Raw genomic sequence first — 23,582 nt, 5'->3', positions numbered from 1 at the left:
AATATGAAGCGCTATCAAATCTGATTATGTTTGTAATACAATGTTTGCACTTTTGCCTTGCGTGCTGTGCTATGAGAAGTATTTTATTATTAATTGAACACAAACAAAGCACTTTATTAGCCCATATACTATATGAAAAAATCTAGAAAGATCAAAGCCATAAAGTATCCGTTAGGCTTTGTGATTTTTAACTAAAGATTTGAAATTAAATATTTTAATATATCACATTTAATATTTTACAGTTTTGTATTTAAAATATATCGAGAAAAATTTAAATGTTCTTTTCATGATGCCTGTTTGCACTAATACTCTCATAGCCCATTTTCACATTTGAAGATAAATACTTCCATTTATTTTCATGTATGAATATTGTAGTATGTGTATTTATTTAATATTAGATATTCTCACTCACTCTCTGCCCTATTTCCCACTTCTATCCTGAATTGGCATGAGCAAAAGCATTCCCTGATCCTATCAGTATAGTCAGCAATTGATGAACATTACCTGTATGTACTCTGGGTAAGTGTAAATTTCCTTGGGTGTAGCCTTCTACAGCAAATATACCGAACCTCTTCATAAACCGCTTTCTGTTTAAAAGTGAAGAGCTTCTGTGCTATACAAAGCACCATGGAGGATAGAGTTTTAGCTTTGAAAGACAGAATAATGAAACATCCTATGCTGAAAAAGGAAAACTTGAATCCTAAAGCATGGATTAATTCAGAGCATGTTAAAGATTTCACGGATATCCTCCTCCAGAAAGAGCCAGAGGCAGACGCAGATTTCGACAATGTGGAGATGTGTAAGTACACACTGGAATGCAGAATTAGTTTAATTATTTAGGAGGTTATTTTGATACACTTTAAACAGTTATTTCTTTATAGTTGAAGGAATTGTCATTTTGACAGGATGTAGATTTGGTATATGCCATAGGTAACATAAAATGTTTCAGCTGTAACATTATTTCTGGATTATGTATTCTTAGTTATCTGATTAGTACTAATATAATGTACCTCAGTAATAAGACATTGGTGTGAAGTGGACTTTGCCTCATTCTTCATCTGCCTGGATTTTTCCATATACGGCTGATAAATAAAGGAGATTTGTGTTCAGCTCCCATGAGTGAATCATTAATAGTCACACAAGACTGCCTCCAAGCCATCTGTGAAGTAAACGCCCAAAACAAATACTGTTTTTGTGTACTCTTGTCAGTATGTATTATATTTATTCATGAAGACCACCCAAACAGCTAAGGCTCAGTTTATTAGTCGTTTGCTTCTTTGCTCTAGTGCTAGAGACTGAAAAAGAATACATCGAAGCAGCAAAAAGGAACGATGTGGAAACCATGAAGCTTTTAGGACGGGCTGTGAATGTTAATGCTAAAAACGTGGTATGTCAATAACATGATTTTCTTGTATTCTATGCAGCTCATGTACAAAATCACCAATCAATAGGCAGCACGCCACTCCACTACTTAATAACTGACACACTTGTACCTTCACATTTCCTAACAAAATATGCAGACTATTAACAAGCTACTGTAGCTATCCAGATAGTGTAGCTAATTTTAACTGGACAGAAGACTACCTATCTAGCACCCCATATATAGGGTACTAGACAGAAATGTTTTTCTAAGAGTATAGGTACATTTGCAAGCGTTATATTACAGAAAGAAAAAAAAAAAAAAAAATTAGCTTATGCAATTTAGAAGTAAATAATGTTATCTGATAGCAGTAGGTGGCCCATACACTCTTAAGGTTAAATCTTTGGTTTGTTCCCTCTGGGAGAATAATGACTTTATAGAAACCTACAATAAAGTGATTTCCTATCAAAGAGTATTCAAATTAGAATTTTAGGAATTTAGGAAGCAATGACCCTGTATCTATCAAAGGAACCTTTGAATAAGCTTTTTTTTTCCTGAGTGAAGGTTCAGAAAAAGCTTTTAAGGAAAATTCAGCTTGTTGAAACCTTATAGATTGACTTTCACTGTATATTAATGTGAAAGAAGAATTTTCTAAGTCAATTTCATCACATCTTAGCACCATCGAACTCCACTTCACTATGCTGTAGCCTGCAAAAACAAAGAAGCGGTTGATCTCCTTCTTAGAAGAAGAGCAAAGCTAGACTTACAGGACAAGGTATGGCATACAATGTGACATTCAAATGAGACCAAATACTTAGAATGCACTGAGTTTGAGGACATACTGCATCCAATTTTATTTCATCCTATATCTTCCCATACAGTATGGAGTCACTGCTACTCACCTCGCTGCATGGTTTGGCAGTTTGGAAATCCTGAAGCTACTTGTACAGGGTGGTGCTGATCAGAGGGTTGTGAACATGGTGAAGTTGTGATCATCTTACTAAATCTAGATTCATTATCCGTATCATGTCTCCTTTAGAGAAATATTTTTAAAGCATGTCATTCTGCCCTCAGGAAGGGATGAACATTATGCACTGTGCTGCTGTAAACGATCACACCGACATCATAGCGTACATTGTTGATGACCTTCAGATGAGAGAACTTGACAAAGAAGACCACGTATGACCATGTTTTATTCTCTTATTTCTATACAGAAGCTACAATTTCTGAAAGATTATTTTTTTTTAAATAACACACAAAATAAGAAACAGTTGTAAACTTTTTTTGGCTACAGTGTCCCGTTTCCATGATCTTTTAAGGCAAATACTATTTCAGCAGTACAAATTCTTTTTTGTTTATTTATTTATTTAATAAATAATGTAATATTTATTGTAATATTTAATGTAAGAGAAAGAACATAAAGCATAAAAGGAGTATTCAAAATAACAGTTACCCATATTGGAGAATACAATACTGTATATACTGTCTATCAGCTAGAAAATAAGTAAATTATTTATTAATAAAGAGTTAGACAGTTTCTTAGATGCAAAGTCCTAATGCAAATTCCTACATATTCATGCTTTACCTGCCAAAATGTTTGAGTGTCAGTTTTGGTTTTCTTTATAACTGGTCCTGTGCTGTCATTTGTTGGTGGGTTTTGTAAATCTTTTGTTTCTTAACTAAGCCACATGTCCATTTTGCATTAATTGCAAGTTCTAAGCTGTGCGGAAACATAATGCATTTAGTTTTAAGGCTGGTTCCGATGCACAGTAATTATTATTTAGTTACTTACACGATTAAATCCATTTCATTAGGAATGGTAGTACCACTTATATTAAAAATATATTAGTACCGTTTTCTATTTTCTTTAAAAAATATGCTTTCTCTGGCATTACAGACTTAAAAGTATCGCTTGAATTTAGGGTATTGTATTAACATATGCAAAATCCTTGATGTAGCATATCATTTTTTTTTTATGTGTGTTAGCATGGAAACAGGCCATTTGCTGTGGCAGCAGAACATGGCTGTGTGCGGATGTTGCAGATGCTGATGGAGGAGCCTTACAAAATGGCCACCATGGAGGAAAATCAGGTCCGTGTCACATTGCCTACAAAATATTTGGATTTTTGTTCCTTAACCCAGTTCCTAGTCCTGATTAATTGTGCAGAACATTATCCAGAAACATTTAAGGTTCTCTGCTCATGACCATTAGGTTGTGTTCTGCCTTTCAGCACAGGAAAAGTGCTTTCAGTACAAGTGTACATAAAAAGACAAGACTGTCAAGGAAATTGCCTCACAGCAATGTGTTTGTCTTCCTTTCGGCAGAAAGGAGACACACCTTTGCATCTTGCTGCTAAGAATGGCCATCTCGGTGCTGTGCAGCTACTGCTTGATTACTTTGAGGTCCGCAATGAAGTCAATCATGTAAGTATGGAGGAATTTAAAGCTAATCATCTGAACATGACTTAAGTGAAATGTCATAAAATGTCATAAAATTACTGTAGTATTGGACTACCTTAGTGTCCTATATACAGTAATAAGAGAGCATCCATATCTCTACAGTATAACACACATACTGAATGGCATCTTTACAGTGTATACTCATATGCCATTTGTTTTTAGGCTGGGGAAACACCACTGTATTTAGCTGCTGATGGAGCTCATGAGGACTGTGTTTTGGCTCTGCTAGAAGCTGATTGTGACCCAAACATTCCCACTACAGTATGTACAAAATCCCTTTGGAAGCAGAAAAAGCCCATAGACTTTATGTTTTTGTCAGTACATTAGTGAGTTGATTCCACAAATTAACCTGATTGTGTTTTCACTGTAATCTTGCTTTCTTACTATTTGCTTTCAGAACAGGATAAGCCCTCTCCATTCTGTATGTGAAAAGGGCTACATGCCAGTGGTGAAGCTCCTTGTTGATCATGGTGCTCAGATGAATATTCAAAACCAAGTAAATCCCTAAAACCTTTGCTTAATTATTACTTAAATTAATGCAATTTAGGTTTGTCATGGCATTTGTTGTATACTGCATATAGATTAAATAAGACCAATATACTCAATGATGTACATATACACTATATGGCCAAAAGTATATGGACACCTGACCATAATTCCCAGATTTGCCCATACCAAACCCCTAGGTATTAACACAATTTCTTTGAACAAAAGATCAAAAGGTTACATAATAAAGACAAGTTTTCACAGCCTTCTTTGTTCATATTTACCAAGGGTGCCAATATTAGTGGAGGGCACAGTAATATTCAATTGTACTAAGTATAAATCTCCTAAAATGACACTTATATTCTTGTCATTAAAAATATGGAAAATGTTTAATTGATATTTGATATTTGATTTGATATTAGCTCTCAAAATATTCTGTACTGTTTCTAGCATTTACAGACACCATTTCACTTAGCAGTGAAGAACTGTCACACTACAGTGATTGAATCTCTGCTGGAATCTCGCTGTGACACCGATATCACAGATCACGTAGGTTACTATTGCCCAAATTCCCTCTTAGGGACAAGGGCATTTGATTTATCCTTCCTAGTATACATCTTTTAATCCTTCCTTCCATAAACATTCTTCCCAACTTTTCTTTTCCGTCCTCCCTCCCTCACTGTCCTTACTTAAGTACTTAAGTAAGACTACTTCATTACTTACTAATTTTCTCTCTCAATATTCTTCCTTCCCATCAAACTTCCTTCAAACACTGTTCTTTAAAATGCTCCTCTCTTCCTTTCACCCTCCTTCCTTCCTGCCTAACTTTCCCTCTTCTTTTCTTCCTTCCAAACTTCCTTTCATTTAAACTTCCTTCCTTCCTTCCTTCCTTCAGAACTTCTTTCTAAACGCCCTTCCTTTCTTCCTAACCACCTTTTGTTTAACTTATAAGATTCCTTCCTTCTGGATTTTGTATACTTCTGTATTCTGTAAAATTATTTGATGTTACTTTATTCCTTCATCACCTTTAGCTGGGCCAGACAGCACTCCATATAGCAGCAGAATTGGGCAAGGTGGATGTGATTGAGATTATTCTGAAAGCTGGTGTGAATTTGGCAATTAAAGACAGGGTAAGTCATACCTGAATCCTTATTGGGATACCACCAATTTCCAAATGAAGGTATAACATTTTAATGAAGCTATTTGTTTTAAACTCCAGCATGGTAAAACAGCCTTGGGAGTGGCAGCCAGAGCCGATGTAGTGATCATTGTAGACATGATCATCAAAGCTGAAAGATACTTCAGTTGGATAAAGGTAAGTACTCAAAATGTGTAGCTGACTCTGAACAGAAACCATCCTTTGTACCCATTTCATAATATCTTGTAATGACATTTGATATTAAATTAGCATGAGCAATTATTCTAATTTCACACCATGTATGACCAAAATGTATCGTACCAAAATGTCAGCGCAGCAGATTTATCTTGCTAGTGAGATTCTCAATACAGTTTGATAAGCAATTAACTAACTAACAGAGACACCAGACATCAGACTATCCAATACAGTGTTATCCCCAGACAATGTGCCTAGCTGTGTTATTTCAGCACCTGTGTTTTTTGTTAGCATCTGGCCTATCTCAAAATTGAACCTTATTGTATTAGTCCAATGCAGAAACTAATGAAGACCTTCATCCTGAGTTTTCGCTAACATTTAAACCGGACCACCGCGCTGAGACGAAACAGACACGCAATATGCTGTGGAATTTGGCCTACAGGCTTCTCAGCAAGAACGAGTGGAAGAAGCTGGCAGACCATTGGGCTTTTACTGAGGAGCAGATTGCTGCCATTGAGGAGCAGTGGACGGGTGAGGAAGTGTAATTTATTTAGTTTTACTCAGTGCTGTAATTCTGTATATACAGTATTGCACAGATATGTATAGCACAAGGAAATCTTTTTTTTGCATATAGTCTGAGTGCATGGTATCCACAAGATCGGGAGAATCTTTTTTCAAAATTCTAACTTTATCTGCTATATACCTCCTGCTCAAACTGTGTTTGGATTTTGGAGAGTAATAAAATATTTCGGTATTGTAAGGTATTGTAAGATTTCAGATATTTTTGGCACCTAACTGACTTTCATTATTGAATGAATCACTAAGATAGTGTGTAAAATTATTGTATTCTTACACCAAGTTTCACTTCCCTTAGTCCTGCAAGCCAGAATTTGATAGAGATTCTTTGCTATCTTTGCTAGAGATTCTGTTGTTTTGTAAATAAATGGGGCCAAGAACCAACTGAGGCAATTTGATGACATAGCAGATGACCAACCACAGCCCATCAGCAAACACACAGGATTGTTGTTTACTCACAAACAGCTTCACACAAACTTCTGTAATAACTTTAAAGTTCATACTAGTGACTATATTGTGCTCCAGAAAGTTCATTGCATCACAAAAGTGTTTTCCTGCACATAAGTGCATACATATTGACGTGCAGTGAGCAAATCAGATTGCCATCTTCAAGATCCTGAAGGCTGTGCCCAGAAAAGTGTACAACAGATCAAATGCTCCAAGTAGACTGACTGTACTATAATACTTAAGAGACCTGGTGGTGTGTATTTAGGTCCTAACAGTCACCAAGAGCATGGAAACAGAATGCTACTCATTTGGCTCCATGGACTGTTAGTTGCTCAGAGATGCCCAGCCAAGGAGATCTACCAGGGACTAATTGCTATTGGCAATGTAAAAATGGCAGGTGAGATTAAGTTTTTCATTCAATACACTTTGTTCTTTTGAAAATTGAACCATTTAATCCATCTCATACAAATTAGTAGTTACTTCAAGTATAATAAATTTGTTTATTAAATAAGTTTATTTGATTGGGGTACCTGGCAACTTGTATATAATCCTGCTCTGTCTGTTCCGACAGAAAAACTAAGAATGGAGGGAGAAGACAACAGTAAACGGAAATGTAAAATTTCATGAAGGCCTGATAACTGAATGCAAAAAATACTTTATTTCACTCATCTGTCTTGAGAAGCAACATCAGTCCTCAAATTTACTTCATGCACCATGACATTCCATTAATAAACATACCTGTTTCTTCAATTGACAACATGCATTCATTTTACAAACACAAAAACTTTACAGAATTGTGCAGATATGTGGTTAATGTGGTTATAGTCAAAATTATTCACCCCCCACTGAAATCAGGTTTATTGTCAAAATTTACAGACTTTCAGCTGTTTGCAGTGAACAACTCAAACAAAAGTAGTCAAAATAGTTCAACACAACGAATGCTTCAAGTAGTTTCCCCAAATTCAACTTAAAATGCAATTTATAATGACTTCTCCAGTTTCAAAATTATTCAATCCCTTCATGGCATGCATCTTTAGTACTTAGTAGAGCACCCTTTTGCTGTTATGGCCTGCTGCAAATGAGATGCATAGCTTTTGGCAGCGTTCCTGGGGAATCTTAGCCCATTCCTCATGAGCAATGGCCTCCAGTTCAGTAATATTCTTGGGTTATCGTGCTACAACTGCCTTCTTCAAATCTCACCAGAGATTTTCTATGGGGTTCAAGTCAGGTCACTGTGATGGCCCTGTAGAATCTTCCAGGACTTCTTCTGCAACCAAGCATTGGTGGAATTTGAGGTATGCTTGGGATCATTGTCCTGTTGGAAGGTCCAATGATGCCCAAACTTCAGCTTCTTCAAAGACAGCATGATGTTTTCTCCTAGGATTTCCTGATACTTCAATGAATCTTAACTTCCACACGCTGCAGGTTTCCAGTGCCAGAGGATGCAAAGCAGCCCCAGAGCATCGCAGAGCCACCACCATGCTTGACTGTGGACAGTGTTCTTTCTTCATTCTTCTTCCTCCAGACATACCGCTGATCCATTGTGCTGAAAAGTTCCAGGTTTGTTTCATTGCACCACAGAACAGAATCCCCAAACTTCTGTGGCTTATTTATGATTTTGAGTCGACTTTTCTTGTGCCTTTGGATCAGTAGTGGTGTACGTCTTGGAGTTCTGGCATGGAAACCTTCTATGTTTAGTACACACCTTACTGTGCTCACTGAAACCTCAGTGCCTGTTTCCACCAAGTCTTGCTGCAGGTCTTTTGCAGTCACTCGAGGGTTTTTCCACATCATGCCTTCTCAGAAATCTGGTTGCAGCCATTGATAGCTTCCTTTTTCTGCCCCATCCAGGTATTAGAAAAATCATTATAAGGTGCATTTTCAGTTGAATTTGGGAAAATCATTTGAAGCATTTGTTGTATTGAACTATTTCAATTGCTTTTGTTTGATTTGTTCATTGCAAACAGCTGAAAGTCTGTAAATTTTGACAATAAACCTGATTTGCAAGGGGGGTTGAAATAAAATATAAATTTTATATATATATATATAAAAATTTTAATTTTGCAACTGTGACTTACCAGGTGACACTGCTAAAAATAATCACACATCATCAAAAACAAGAAAAAAAAAAAAAAACACCATGAATTAAATAAAAGGCATATCTAAAATTTATTATTATAAAAATACTTTAAAAACATACAAAATGTTTAATAAACCATTATAAACATTAAAAATGCAATGTAAACCTGAATGGACAATTTAAAACCTTCAAAACGAAGCCTTGATTCTCAAATAAGAGGTTTTAGCTATGACTTAGCAAATGTATTTCACTGTATGTCACTTCTGTGTGTGTGTTAGTCCACTACTTTAATGGAGTGGATGTGAAATGCGGAGGATGGTTGTCCCCTGGGCTGGCTGGAGCTTTTAGTGCTGGACACAGTGTGACTCTGTAGAGTAGAGCGAGGAAACTTGGCCGCTGTTGCCTGACCGAGGGTAACCTGGAACAGAGCAGAGAGCTTAGAAAAAATTATTATGAAACTGCTGAAGTGGCTTTTGTTTTATGGAACTCACTTTCTGTAGGAGCTGTAAAATAAATAAATAAATAAATAAATAAATAGATCAATGAATTTGAACAAAATCATTATAAATATATTTTTAAAATAACAAAGCAGTATTAAATATTTGCTTACATTTACCTCTCTTTTATACTTACTATTAATTGTCTATTTATTTTGTGCCTATTTAACAGTGTACTATTTCAACTGGTCAGCCAAATTTTGTTTAGATTTTTATAAATACTCTAAAGTACATTGAGCTCCCTTTTTAATATATTTTTTTAATGTTTGCAATGTAACTGGTGATAATGATGAAATATGACAGGAAACAGGATGATCTCCTCAGACAAGACATTAATAGTATTTTAATGTTTAATTGAATGTTTAATTTAACAAACAAAACAATACCATAGACTGGTAGGCAGAGTCCAAAAATTATTACCATGATTAAATTTCAGTGGCTGATCCCACTGATGGCCAGCGATGGCCTCAAAAGACAGTGTTCACTCAGTAATATTTGTACATGGACATGTGCTTAAAATACCAAAACAAGCATACTTCATATCTTTAGGGCATACTAATGAAGCAAATTATAGACACCAAATATGGGCTGATAGATAAGGGGAAATTGTGTAAATTTAATTTTCTGTTATTGCCTTAAGCAATTTTATCTGCTTAATTAGATTTATTTATATGTTGTATTATTATCACGACTATATTTGATACCTGAGTGACAGGGTGGTGTCTCTCCACAACGATGGAGCTCATGGGTGGAAACACACCCATGACATGCAGGTTGCTGGGGTTACGGCCTGTCTTGGCCAGTTCTGAGCGTCCCGTGATGCGTGCAGTCACTGTCTTTGAAGCTTTCTGTTGACCAGCTGTTACTGTCCGTACACTCGTGTGTGGGAACTGCCATAAAAACAAACCAAACTGAGCCGTTATCATCATTTCCTGCCTTGATTGATCACATGCCGATAAACTGACTTAGTATGCATCTGCAAAGTGTATACTCAGTGGTGATGCTATTTTTTTTTACCTGTCGAAGGGAACTTGTGATGCCTCCAGGTGCTAAAGCGGTGTTCACTACTGTAGGGGAAGGCAGTGCATCTGTCTGACTGACTGCTGTACTATAGCCGGGCTGAGAGCTAAACTGATCCTGCAACAGAGGAATAAAATGTTATATAATGATCTCATCTTACAATGATTCCTATCTGTTGATATCCATAAGATTAAAGTTAACAATACAATCTTTAATGACCCTTTGTTAACTAAAACACAACATTCTAATACCAGTTTTGATTTGATTGCTTCATTTCAGTAAAACTTACTCACTGTTAGAGACCAGTGACTGTTATGTTTTAAGTACGGTCACCTTCAGGCCTTTACATTGATAATCAAATAGGGGGCCAGTGGCCAAAAATATCTGCATACTTAACACCTTAGCATATTTAACAAAATAAATATTTTCAAAATAAATTGCATTCTTAGAGGCTAATAGCACACACGTACATTTTTTTCATTTCATATGCTGTCCACTGACTACATATCTTGTCTCTAGATAAAATTTTCTAGGTGTTCTAGTGTGTGTGTAAACCCTGATCTGCAAAACATCGATTGACCTATTTATCTGGTCTGTAGATTTAGATTCTACTCACTAATGAGGACACTTGCACTAGATCTGCTTTTAATCAGAAATCAAATTGAAAAGAAATCATTTTCCCACAAGCCCAAAGAAAATATAATACCATATGTACTCAATATTGGGAAAGAAAAGTGTGCCCCATTTAAGAAATGCCTCCACAGTGTTCACGTCTTACTGCTTCTGTGTCATCTGTATTAGTGCGGGAATGGACGGGCTGCACTGGAGTCTCCATGCTGATTGGGCTTAGGCGTGCTGAAGATGCAGTAAAGATTGGTCGACTGGCCATTGAGCTAGAACTGGGTTCGTCTCCTGATGGTGGCTCATCTGAAGGAAGAATATTTTACCGTGTTTATTCAGTTATGATGATTCACACCCATTAAAGCGCACCTATTATGGTTTTGAAACGTGCCTAATTTTGTTTTTAAAGGTCTCATACAATAGATGTACATGCATCCAAGGTCAAAAAACAATTTAATGTGCTCATAATTTAAATTGTAGTATTACCTTTTTTCCCCAGTGTCACAAACGACTCGTTAAATGATCCGTTCTAAAGGATTCATTATAAACTCTTCCGTTCAGAGAGCATACTCTGCTCTATTGGTCAGATGTCCCTGTCTATTGTGATTGATCTACCGCTGTCAGCGTGTGTGGAAAAGGAAACGCCCACTACCATAACGAGTTTCAGCTCCATCTGTTCACGAGCAGCCGATGACGTAGGTTTATACAGGAAGTAAAGTCTGGATTTACTAATGACTCATTTCAGCTGTTCAGAATCAATTCCTTCTTTTGGGAGTCAATAACCCCGTTTGTCATGCGATCTGATTTTTGAAACTTTGCAGATGTTTTTACATTCACATACAGCTCTAACACACACACACACACACACACACACACACACACACACACACACTACATGAAAGGTAATACTTGGAAAAAACATAATAGGTGCACTTTAACAGAAATGAAATCCTCTCCACATTTACCCCAGCACATACTGTACTTCAGGTGGCTTTTCAAAAAAACAGTGAAGGTGAAATGTCACACCCTTCCTAAATGAAGTCAAATCTGACTGTTTTATTATCATTTTATTATATGTATTATCAGTTACACAATGCCTAAATAATGGATATCTATTCATGACCGAGTATGTGATACATGGCATCAAAAGACACATTCTTGCATTAAATCACAGATATGAATAACACTAGTGATGTAGAACTACCCATAGACTACAATACTGCGTTTTTCCTGAAATGATTTCACTGAGGAAGGATGGCAGATTCTGCAGATCTATTACAGTCTACATAACAGTCTGGACAATAGCATATTTGTTGCTATACTAACATTGAACTGTGCCTTATACCCCCCCCCCCCCCCAAGTTCCTTATTCTCTTCATGTGATGCAACTAATTTTGATCAATTTAAACACAAGGCCAAACTATAGGATCCTTAAATCTACCAGTGTGCAGTGTTCCATAATAATATATCTCACAGAACCTGAATTAGCACTGCAATAAAGCCAGCTTAGAAGGTCAAAATACTCACCTGGAAACCTCAGAATTTTGTCATGCCCATGCTATCTGAAAATCAACTCACTGCTCACCTGTACTGAGAGCCCCAAATACATTGTACTATATTTTCAGTTGTTGTTTTGTCCTACATTACATTGCCTCTGTCCCTCGTCTCTCCAGACCATCCAACATATTAGCTGCAAAGTGTCTGGAACTGCAAAGCTGTACATTCGACTCGTACGGCCCAGTGCCACAGTTCCTGTACACTTTTTAGAGGGAAAGGTTGGCCTACCTCGCTCCTGTCTGCCCGGATCTGCAGTGTGGAACATGCTGAGCGCTTCGATGTTAAGAGCGCAGACACCACGCATGAACGCCTTCTTCATGGAGTCTTCATAGCGCTCTCTCTCTCTCTGCAACCTCTGGATCTCAGCTTGGGCTTTCTGTAGGGCCTCCACATGCTGAAACACACACAGATGCAGCCAAACTTCAGATATTCAACTGAACTTTGAATATTTTATTAAAACAACCAACATTATAAATACCAACTTCTTAACTGCCAACTTTTATCCCTAAACATGGCTAAATGGTTTCCAGGTCCTTTTACCTCTGCCAGTTTAGCCTCGTAGTCAGCAGAGAGCTGCAGACAGACCTCCTCAGCGCGAGTGCGGCATGCCCGCTCTGCCCTCTCCCTCCAGCCCCTTTGGATAAGCGAGTGCCAGGCCGCCCACACCTTCTTCTTTAACTGTAGCTGGTGGTGCTGCTCTGCCAACCTGCTCGCCTGAGCCTGATGCACACAGACGAAAGCACATATACATACAAGATAATGAAAATCAGTTGCAAGGTCATCATTACTTATTTCACTTTTGTGCAGGACTATATTATTATTATTTAAAAAATAATAGGACCGCAAGAGGAAAACAGATGTGGATGGGTTCCCTTTTGAATCTGGTTCCTCTCATGGCATCTGGTCAAGCTGCTTTAGGACAATGTCCATTTAAATTAAATTTAGTTGACTTCTGCAAGCCCCAGATTCTGAGGAATGACACGTTTCAGGTGAACAAAATGACAGTGTACAGTATATCATGTAGTAGTAGTACGCAAACAAGGCAGGACTTGGGGTTTAATGTTAAAGATGTTTTGCCAATCAACTGTGGGGCATCATAGTTTCTGCTGAATAAAGGGGAGTTCATGATTCTGTTTTGTTCCAGTGTTGGAAAGTAAAAGTGGACCGTAAAGAACAGCTTTCAAATTTGCATTACAAAAAAGTGTCACATCATATTATCAATATTTATTAATATAATTCAACAACTGCCCTTAGAGTTTTGAGTAAACAGCTTCTTTTTTTTTTTTCTCTCAATACAGGGAAAAGTGTCAAAACTCATGTTCACACTACCGGTAATCATACACGCGCGCACACACACACACACTCTACAGAAGCAGTGGGTTAAGATTAGACTGGAAAATGCTAATGGAAAATGTTTTAAAATATATACAGAGTACTGTGCAAAATTTTTAGGCACCCTATTTGTTTAGTACAAACCTTGTTATAGATTTTTATTTTATGACTTCTACATTATCAAGTTAGTACAAAAAACCATTTTAGATTTCCAAACATTAGTTTTCCAGCACAAAATTAAATGTTACAGAAAAAATGTTGGTATGTCAGTAAAAAAAGCAGCATATTAAGTGGTAAGAGACACTTTTCACAAAAAAACATAATGAAGGCTGCTGGATTTTGCTGCAAAAATAAGAAGCAAGTGCGACAGTCAAAGTCTTCAGAAGAACCATGACTGGTTCTGTAAGATGCTCAGTAACACTTACAGCTCATTTCCTTATTTTATATATTACACACACACACACACACACACACACACACACACACGATATATATATATATATATATATATATATATATATATATATATATATATATATATATATATATATATATATACATACATATACATATATATATATACACACACACACACACCTTGAAGTTACATAAGAGTTTGACCATTAGAATATTTCCACATTTTGTGCATTTTTCCACATTTAGCTCAGAAACACTCTCAAATCAGAGGTCAAAAAGTAAGCAATCATTCAAAGAAAAGCCATAAAAAAGCCAAAACCTGTCAAAGCCATGCAGAAATATCTATATAAAGCTGAGCTGAATAAATAATGGTTTGTGGAAAGGTGCTGGCCCTTAGTCAGTGTGCTACTGTGCTGTCACTCAGCTCACCTCCTCTTTGGCAGCACAGTGCTGGAGTCTCCACTGGGTGAAGCTCCTCATCAACTCCAGCCGCTCCCGCTGCCTGTCAACCGCCCGTGTCAGATTCATGATCACCTACAGGGCAAGGAAAGGACGTCACTGAGTGAATCTGAAGGTACCTGTATACATTTCTTTAGGAGATACTAATACTGTTGATATCAGTATATGCCCTAAAATTAATCATACTAGACTCTGTTTTCTCTTTGAATTTTGACAGCGTTTAATACCATTATAATGATCATTAATTAACTTGTATATCCATCCAAGTGGAAAGTATTACGTGCCTCATCTTTCCGCTGATTGGAGATCTGGTATGTATTGAGCAGGTCTTTGAGGCTGTCCATCTCTGCATGAATGCCTGCTATGTGAGCAGCATGTTTTTCCCTCTCCTTCGTCATCTCCAGTCTGTGCTGCTCCACAAAGGCCATTTTCCATTTCCTTAGCTCTGTCATCACATTACTCTACAGAAAGATGGTTATACGGGAGACTTCACAGCTATACATCGTATACACACTAGTGTTACATGCATGTGGTGAGGAGTACTGAAGTTACTCTTCGGTATTCAGATTTCAGGGTAAAATACAGCCTTATGGATCACTTATACCATTGAGTTTGGGCAGAGTTTGCAAAAAACAGTGGCGTGTCTCAGTTATACATGATTCTGAACTTGGATTAAAGTAGATTTTTCTTAAATATGAGCTCGAGCAAGGAGCAGCATTAAGTCGAGTGTCTTAAGCAGAGACACTGCTTAACTTGAGGACTGAAAATTATGAACCTGTCTAAACATCATTTCTGATCATGTTGATAGCAAATACTCAGTGCTTTTATTACTAGATAATTACAACATTCTTGTACAACGCACTAGACGAGTATATCTAATAAACTCCCAACTAACTGTAGGAATCAGCACAATACATTGCACCTGTAAGTCATGACATGACATTTGATAATAAATGTAAACCTTCAAGTTGTTGCTCCAGGTGTCCAAAATGTCCTCCATCTTGTTCAGGTTCTCCTCAGACACAAAAATCTCCGTCATCACGTTGATTACATGATCCGGACTGCTCTTCCCAGATCTGTTCGAGTCAGCACAGACGCGCTCTGATCCTCTGTCAGACCCGGATGCCACCTCCTCACCTGAAAACCATGCTAGTTTCACTTAAAAAAACAGCAAATGTAGTTAACGCTGACCTCTGTCATAGTGTTCGGTGACCATGGTGTTAGGTTTACCTTCAGAAATGCGACTCTGTGGTCGGGATCCTTCTAACTGTGGAGCACTGGTGGCTGAAAGATTCTCACATACAGGTGACAATCGTCTCCCATTTCCTCTGACATCTACAAGAGATAGCAAATAAAGTCAGGTAAATTATAAACCTAACAAACAAAACCAGCAGCACACATACTGTATACCAAGTGATTCTACTACCATTTAAATAGATCAGTAGTATACTAAGAATAATAGAGGGGTATAGTTCGAACCATCAGCTGACGCAAGAATTGCAGGATCCATTGCACTGGAATTCTGGGCAGCTTTTAAAGAAAATGCGCTGCTCATCAGCTGAGATGGGATACTTGGATCATACTTTGGAGTGACTACAGCAAAGCGAAGCAGATCTTCATACTCTTCCTAATGTGAGAAAAGATGGACAAAGAAACAGTGACAGACTCATTATAGATATCACGGTAGAAAAATGGCTCTAAAATGACTTTTGAACTCACAACATATGTGAGATCTTTTTTTTTTTTTTTTGAGGAAAATACTTCACTTGAAGTTCAGAAGACACTGAGCTGCCCCTGTCTGAGTCCTGAGGTAGGTGTGGACTGACCAGCTCCCCTTCATCCGAGGACATCTAGAAAAAAATATGAGCACTTTGACGGAATTCTCTCGAGTTTTAAAACTAGACTGGAATACATTGAAGTTAGCAGGCTGTCATTTTTAAGCTTAGCATCGCCGCAACTAATAAAATAATGTTGCTAGCTAGCTACCTAAACCGAAACTTTTTTTTTCTTTTTTACACATGACTAGTTTTCCCATGTCACTTTGTTTGTTTTTGATATAAAACACTAGCATATAGTTAGCTCGCAAACTGCACCTTTTACAATATCCACCATATCAAAACTCGTGGAACGAAAAACAATGGGTAGCATATATCCTTGCTAGCTAGCGACCTACTGGGTAATGGGAGATACGAAGTACGCCATGAAGCCAGACTTTTTCCACAACACCACCGAATAACTGTTATTACCTTAAACCCGAGTGACTTTAATTGTATTCGTCTTGTTGTGCGCCTGTTAGAAACTCTACAACACAAGAACAGTTTTGACAGACAACCGTTCAAACTGTTAAAAAATAAATAAATAAACAAGGCGTAATCGGATAGGTTTAAATTTTCGCATGCCATTCATAGACTATTTTGATTGGACAAGCCGTGGCCGTGGCAACAAAGACGCGGAAGTTACCGTTGGAGAGCAAGCTGCTGATTTAAACAGTGTGAGAAACGTGAAGCTGAAACGTCACCGGACTCGACGAGGAGGGTGTAAATGTATAACAAATAAACACATCGCACTACAGCACTGCTATAATTGAGGACTTATATGTTTTTGTTTCACCAAGTAGTTTTTATTTAATATATATATATATATGAAAACGAGTTTGTTTTCAATTCAATTCAATTCAATTCAATTCAATGTTATTTGTATAGCGCTTTTTACAACGGCCATTGTCTCAAAGCAGCTTTACAGAAATATATAAACACAGGATACAGATTTTAAGTGTGTGGATTAATCCAAATTGAGCAAGACGGTGGCAATGAAAAACTCCCTAAGATGTTAAGAGGAAGAAACATTGAGAGGAACCAGCTGTTTGTGTTTGTTTTCAGGAATAAGTCGTCAGCAGAGAAGTAAAAGTAAAATCAAATCATATCTAGGCATTACTAAGAATAGACATTTAGACATGATTATATTTGTGTAAAATAACATAGCTCAAAACCATGCAGGTAAATTAAGTGGGCATATATAAGTGGAGAGCATATAATGGCTTCTAACCTCCAGGGTCATTAGAATTGCCTTTAGAGACCGAACAAAAATCACACACAGAGTATTTCAAATTAAAATGCAGTCATATTGCATTTGAAGCATTGGAAGTACACAGTTGTATAGGTACACAGATGTTTTTGTATGATGGGGGGCAGTGGGGGCTCAAAGGTTAAGGCAAAGCAAAGTTGAATGGCTCTCTCTTTATTACTGTATTTCTGAAATGGGCAAAGTGCCTTAAAATTCCATAGGAGCCTGGCATGGAATCTCTGTATCTCTGCTAGACATAGGCAGGCAACAAGCTATCATTCTTTGCTCATGTTAGTTTATCCTATACAACATCAGGAGGATTCACCAACTTCTGTCCACAGAGGCAGCTCAGGTTCTGTTCAGTCCCTTGCCACATTGAAATTGGACTACTGCACCTCGTGCCTGGCAGGTCTTTCTCTGTCTACCATTAAAACACCCAAAATCTAAAAACAGACACGCCCCGGCTAGATGGATAAAACACCCAGTCTATGCCATGTTCCCTTCGATATCCCATCCCTCAAGATGCAAAAAAGGCATGCATTCTCTCCTGGCACCAAGATCCACTGGCTGTCCAAACAGCTGAGTCACTGGCTGTCCTCAAACAAAGACTGATGACCTGTACTAGCAATTAAGTAAGTACTAAATCTACACTTTTGGCTTTATCGCATTCTTAGACCAAGGACTTTTTGTACTAGTAGGACAAATATTTTCCATCGCTGTTTTGGATAGGTGTGTCTGTCACATTCTGTAAATGTAAATGTAACAGGTTTGAAATGTCACTGTGAAGTATAGAATGTCACCTTAAGTTTGTGGGGATGTGCATCAATTTGGAGTAAATACTCTACATAGCCCTAAAAATACTGTACATAGCTTTTCTATATAATGAATCAAATGTGTTAGAAATACGAACCAAAACAACACAATATATCACTGTACAATGACTTGCATACTGGTCTGTATACATACAGTTTTTTTTTTTTTTTTTTACTGATGATAAAGGTTATAATTGTTGGTAAAGTATTTTAGTATAGTGTTTATAATTGATAGTAAACTATTTTAGTATTGTGTTTATAATTAATGGTAAAGTATTTTAGTATAGTGTTTATAATTGATGGTAAAGATTTTAGTATAGTGTTTATAATTGATAGTAAACTATTTTAGTATTGTGTTTATAATTAATAGTAAAGTATTTTAGTATAGTGTTTATAATTGATGGTAAAGTATTTTAGTATAGTGTTTATAATTGATAGTAAAGTATTTTATACGGTGCCCTGTCAACAAGCAATAAATATATGTTGGGTGTTTTGTAGGGATGCATTGAAATGAAAATTCTTGGCCGAAGCCGAAACCGAATATAATGAAAAACTTGTCTGAAAGCCGAAGGCTGAATACCAAACACGTTTTTTCGCATTTTTTCCATTTATTTTGCCATTGTTTTCACCATTACATGAATTAAATAGTCAAAATGTGCTTTTTACTATTTTGTCTTGCTTTTCATAGAAAAAAAATCAATTACAAAACATACAATTTCAAAATATTTATTTAACACTGAACATTTTTTTTTCATTTCAGCTGGCATAGGCTACTAAGAAGGCACAATATAACTTTAAATAAATAAATTAGTAAAAAAAATATATTTTTATGTGGTCATATTTGAGCCCCCCTTGAATAGCCTATGTTAGGCTTATAACTGACTGCTGAAAGAATGTAACACTCTGTAGCCTACAACAAAAAAGTGCATTAAAAAATGCATTGACAAGAGTGCAAAAAATGGTTAGATATGTTGTTAGATATGTTGTTAATTGTTATATATGTTGTTAATGTTATGTTCCTTGATAGATTTAGTTAAACTATAGATTAGTTCATTTAGTCCCTGCTTTTTCCGCTCCCAGTCCATAGTACTAGTTCATGTTTCTTGTTTTGTGTTTTGACCCTGTTTTCTGTGACCGCGACTTTGATTCCTGCTTTGCCCCGTTTATGCCTGTTTGAGGATAGCCCGATAACCCTTTGCCTGTCTTGACTACGTTTTTTTGGATTACGATTTGTCTGCCTGCCCGTAAATAAATACGTCTTTACCTGCTTCCGTACTCTACTCCCTTACGTCTCGCGACTTGACAGAAACATGCTCCGAAACAGAAACAAAACAAACACACGTGTCCACAGTAAACATCCGAAGTGCACGTAGCTCGTGCACGTAGCTCGTGCATGCGCGTGCCCCCTCATCGAGGTCATGACATTTGTGCATCTCACTCTGGTTGCTAAGCTATTTTGTCGCGTCATCAAACACGTCATTGTTCGGTCAAATTTATTCGGCCTTTTCACTCCTTCGGCCGAACACCGAAAGTGCTTTTTTTTTGCAATTTTCGGCCGAATAATTTTGGTTGCCGAACATTCGGTGCATCCCTAGTGTTTTGCTGTATATCTGTATTTTTTCTGTATATCTTAAATATACACAAAGGATTGAATTAATGAGCCACTCAAAACTGAAATGGAAAGATGTAAAAAACAAAAACAAACACACACACACACACACACACACACAAACAGTAGCATAAAATTAGTGCATTACGTTAATATTTAATTTTCATTATTATGAGTTCATGTATTAGCTTTTCATCTGAGCTTTGCTCTGCATGGTTTCTTATTAGCAGGAATGTAGTTGGTTCCTTCAGCTTGCAGACTCTGATGGACCTAATACAGGAGCAATATATTTGACACTGACAGCTCATTAAGTTAAGTGCTTCTTGACTTTATATCATTCTGGCTTGAAGTCAGTGTGCCAGCAGACCTCAAAACCTCCTTCTTATTCCAGTCATACAGGGGAAGCACAAAAGCCACACACCATTCCAATCAGCTCTGTTAGATAAGAAGAATTATTTCAACTGTACCAATGTGTTACATGCATTAGTGATGGATGAAGGCTATATTAGAAGGTTTCAAATCATGATATGCAGTATACATAATAAAGTAAATTAATTTTAAAGGGCAGAGGGTAGCATTGCCACCTCACTGCTCCTGAATTCCTGGTTTGATCCTGAGATCGTGTCGGTGTGGGTTTCCTTTGGGTTCTCTGGTTTCTTCCCACTTCCTAAAAAATTAGAAATGTTGGTAAGTGGATTCTCTATTCTAATTGCCCCCTAGGAAAATAGAGGGAAAAATAGAGGGGAAACATCTTGTCCTTATTGCCATAGAGTTATTTAACGAATGCATTATTTGCACATGCTGTGTGAATTTGTATGTTGTATGTTGTTATTCATGTTACACCTGACTGCAAAGTTAATTTTGTTTTGAGGGACAGTAAAGGTACTGAACTGAATTAAATTGAACAGAATTACCTACAAATAATGAATTAGATTGAACAAAATGATGTTGTTCATGTTCTATGCAAGCTTGACCCTGATATCACTATGTATACTAAGTAATTGTTATAGCGTTATTGCGTAATCAAAGGGAAATGCATTGCTCCTATTACACACTGCAAGCAAATACATTACACACATAAAGTAATAGTCTCTGCTGTCCAAGACTCCATGAAGTATATAAAAAAGACTTTGAAATGCAATAAGAATAAAACTGTGGCATGTAATACATTGAGTCTAGTCAATTACAGGGACAGTATTTATTTTAAATTGAAACATAATGTTTACACTAGTGAGCTACAGAAATGGTATTTGAAATAAAGACCAGACACATGGCATTAGACATGACCATATTAAAAAATACTATTGTTTATATAACAAATACCCATTCCAAATACCCATGTGGAAATTTCAGCTGTTCCAGCATTCCTTAAATGGCAGTGTAGGAGACCAAGCCAATTCGGATAATGTGGATAATGGAGTTGTCTTTAGTAGTCAGGTTCAGCACAATCTTCAGCGTATTCATGGTCCAAATCAATAGCTCTGACCTAGCAGTAACATCTCACATCACTGAATCTACTATTGTGCATGTTTTATGGGGGTTTCTAGATCCTGTTGCTAATTAGAAGAACAGAAAATGGGACACACAGGCTAATATACCCTTACAAAACATAAGCTCTTGTAGGATATTAGTGGGTTTTGTGTATTTGCTCAGAAGTGTGTTGATATAATCTATGCAACAGAAGTAAATCTTGAGGATTTCTGATTAGTCACTGTCAGTGTTTACACAAAACAGAGGGCGTGTGAGTGAGAGTGTGCGTTTTAATATCTAACACACTGCCAGCTCAAAGGTGAAAAAAGAGTATTACTCAAATGTACATACAAAAGAGAGATAACAAGAATGTGTTTTTGATGGAAATTTGCACATACAACAATAAAACACATTTTAGAATAATAATAAAGTCATCAAAGCTCTGGAATAACACAAATGTATCAATGGGAATTATGTTGTGATAAAAAATCCAAAATAAATAAATAATAATTTAATATTTTAGCATCTTCAAAGTAGATGCCTTTTTTGCCTAGAATTTCCAGAAATGTATTCTTGGCATTTTCTCAATCCATTTCTGGATCGATTTCTTTGAGGAGTCTCCCTGAGATGCTTTTTAAACAGTATTAAAGGAGTTCCCACCTATGATGGACACTTATTGGCTGCTTTTCTGAATATTTTGCTCCAAGTCATACATTTAAAAAAAGTTTTTTTTTGTAAATAAAATGTTAGTTTTCTAATGAAAGAAATTAATTTGTTGGCACAATTATATTTTTGTCTTCAACACCAATTTCAAACATTTAATCACACACCTTCAGGTTTTTAAGATCATGAGAAACATTTCAGTCAAGTGTCTTCAAAGTTTTGACCGGTAGTGTATACTAACCAATAGATACCACAACACATCATACAATATGGTACATTGAAAAATGATCAACACACTCACAAAAGGTGCAAGAGCTGATGGATTTGATAAATTTCAGAATTCACAAGAACTTGAGTAAAACTGAAAAAATAAATGGATTAGACCTAATAAGCCATACAGTAATTCTGAGGCAAAAGCCAAAGCCTTCTCAATCTTATATCATCAGTGAAGAACCTCAAATAGAACTTAGCCCTAGTAATAATTTTGTTTTTACTTTGAAATGTAACAAAAATATAGCCACATTATCACTTAAAATAATAATAATAATAATAATAATAAGATACCAATAAAAGGCAATGACAAATGCACATCTCTTTTTAGCCAAGGGATAAGTAACTTTATCAAGGTGGATTAGACCACTATGGCTGAAATTGTGTGCAGCCAGCCATAAACTGTTCATATGAAAATCACCAAACATTGGAAGAATAATACTAGTAACCATAAGAAACGGTTTTGACATACAAAATTTGTGGTTAATTTTTCTAATATTTATATCCATAGAAGTGTGTGGTGATAAATTGTGGATGAAGTGTAACTTCTGAGCAAGGAGAGCTAAGAAGGAAGCCCTCACACCTTTCTTTTAAATCGTTTTAAATCGTGCGTCATCACATAAATCTTGCCTTTGCTTGCGTCACACCACGGTGCTTCCGTCAGATTCATCCGCAACGCACCACTCTCTCTCTCTCTCTCTCTCTCTCTCTCACTCTGTAGTACTGCAGAGATACAACTGACTGCAGCGGGGAAGACACATCGCTCTCAGCTCTTTCCTCAGCATCCCTGTGATACTACAGAGTTTGTATTCAGCACACACAGCAAGCTCATTTAGAAAAAAATGGAGTACCAGTACAGAAAGCATATTTGGTCTGCCTTTTAAGAGGTAAGTTCCTTTTCAATCTGTAGCCTACATTTTGTGCCTCACAAAACAAGATCTTATGGAGTGAATAAATGGAAAGCGTAAAAACCATTACAGTTGACTGAAGTGAACGGTTTCAGTTTACTGAAGCAGTAAATTTAAAAATAAATGACTTTTCTCTTTGCCT

At 36.7% G+C, this 23,582-nt stretch overlaps 2 protein-coding genes across 2 annotated transcripts; one reads left to right on the top strand and one right to left on the bottom strand.

Moving 5' to 3' along the window:
- The first annotated feature begins 43 nt into the window (after positions 1 to 43).
- ankdd1b (ankyrin repeat and death domain containing 1B) lies at positions 44 to 7,412 on the top strand. The gene is made up of 15 exons (XM_053610164.1): positions 44 to 799; positions 1,287 to 1,387; positions 2,037 to 2,135; positions 2,242 to 2,340; positions 2,435 to 2,539; positions 3,347 to 3,451; positions 3,686 to 3,784; positions 3,983 to 4,081; positions 4,218 to 4,316; positions 4,757 to 4,855; positions 5,338 to 5,436; positions 5,526 to 5,621; positions 5,969 to 6,170; positions 6,928 to 7,059; positions 7,234 to 7,412. Exons 1-15 carry the CDS (start codon positions 628 to 630, stop codon positions 7,287 to 7,289), a joined length of 1,662 nt encoding a protein of 553 aa, XP_053466139.1. The 5' UTR covers positions 44 to 627; the 3' UTR covers positions 7,290 to 7,412.
- Positions 7,413 to 8,701: 1,289 nt separating this feature from the next.
- On the bottom strand, positions 8,702 to 17,015 carry poc5 (POC5 centriolar protein homolog (Chlamydomonas)). The gene is made up of 13 exons (XM_053610162.1): positions 16,892 to 17,015; positions 16,412 to 16,495; positions 16,125 to 16,272; positions 15,876 to 15,980; positions 15,607 to 15,782; positions 14,930 to 15,106; positions 14,616 to 14,720; positions 12,978 to 13,157; positions 12,666 to 12,831; positions 11,038 to 11,186; positions 10,257 to 10,376; positions 9,944 to 10,129; positions 8,702 to 9,160 (listed from the first exon to the last, which is right to left on the bottom strand). Exons 2-13 carry the CDS (start codon positions 16,493 to 16,495, stop codon positions 9,017 to 9,019), a joined length of 1,740 nt encoding a protein of 579 aa, XP_053466137.1. The 5' UTR covers positions 16,892 to 17,015; the 3' UTR covers positions 8,702 to 9,016.
- Between the last annotated feature and the right edge of the window lie 6,567 nt (positions 17,016 to 23,582).

This window comes from Ictalurus furcatus, chromosome 22 (genome assembly GCF_023375685.1).
Source record: "Ictalurus furcatus strain D&B chromosome 22, Billie_1.0, whole genome shotgun sequence".
Classification (NCBI taxonomy): domain Eukaryota; kingdom Metazoa; phylum Chordata; class Actinopteri; order Siluriformes; family Ictaluridae; genus Ictalurus; species Ictalurus furcatus.
Note: the sequence above shows the minus strand (reverse complement) of the source record. Positions and strands in the feature narration are given on the sequence as shown.

Bases quoted from the DNA above. Each gene is read 5' to 3' on its own strand.
- ankdd1b (XM_053610164.1), top strand. From the start codon at position 628: ATGGAGGATAGAGTTTTAGCTTTGAAAGACAGAATAATGAAACATCCT. The intron at 2,341-2,434 runs GTGAAGTTGTGA...TTCTGCCCTCAG, and splicing joins ATCAGAGGGTTGTGAACATG to GAAGGGATGAACATTATGCA. The intron at 3,452-3,685 runs GTCCGTGTCACA...TCCTTTCGGCAG, and splicing joins CCACCATGGAGGAAAATCAG to AAAGGAGACACACCTTTGCA.
- poc5 (XM_053610162.1), bottom strand. From the start codon at position 16,495: ATGTCCTCGGATGAAGGGGAGCTGGTCAGTCCACACCTACCTCAGGAC. The intron at 16,273-16,411 runs GTGAAGTATTTT...TTCTCACATTAG, and splicing joins CAGTGTCTTCTGAACTTCAA to GAAGAGTATGAAGATCTGCT. The intron at 15,981-16,124 runs GTTCGAACTATA...TATCTCTTGTAG, and splicing joins AATTCTTGCGTCAGCTGATG to ATGTCAGAGGAAATGGGAGA.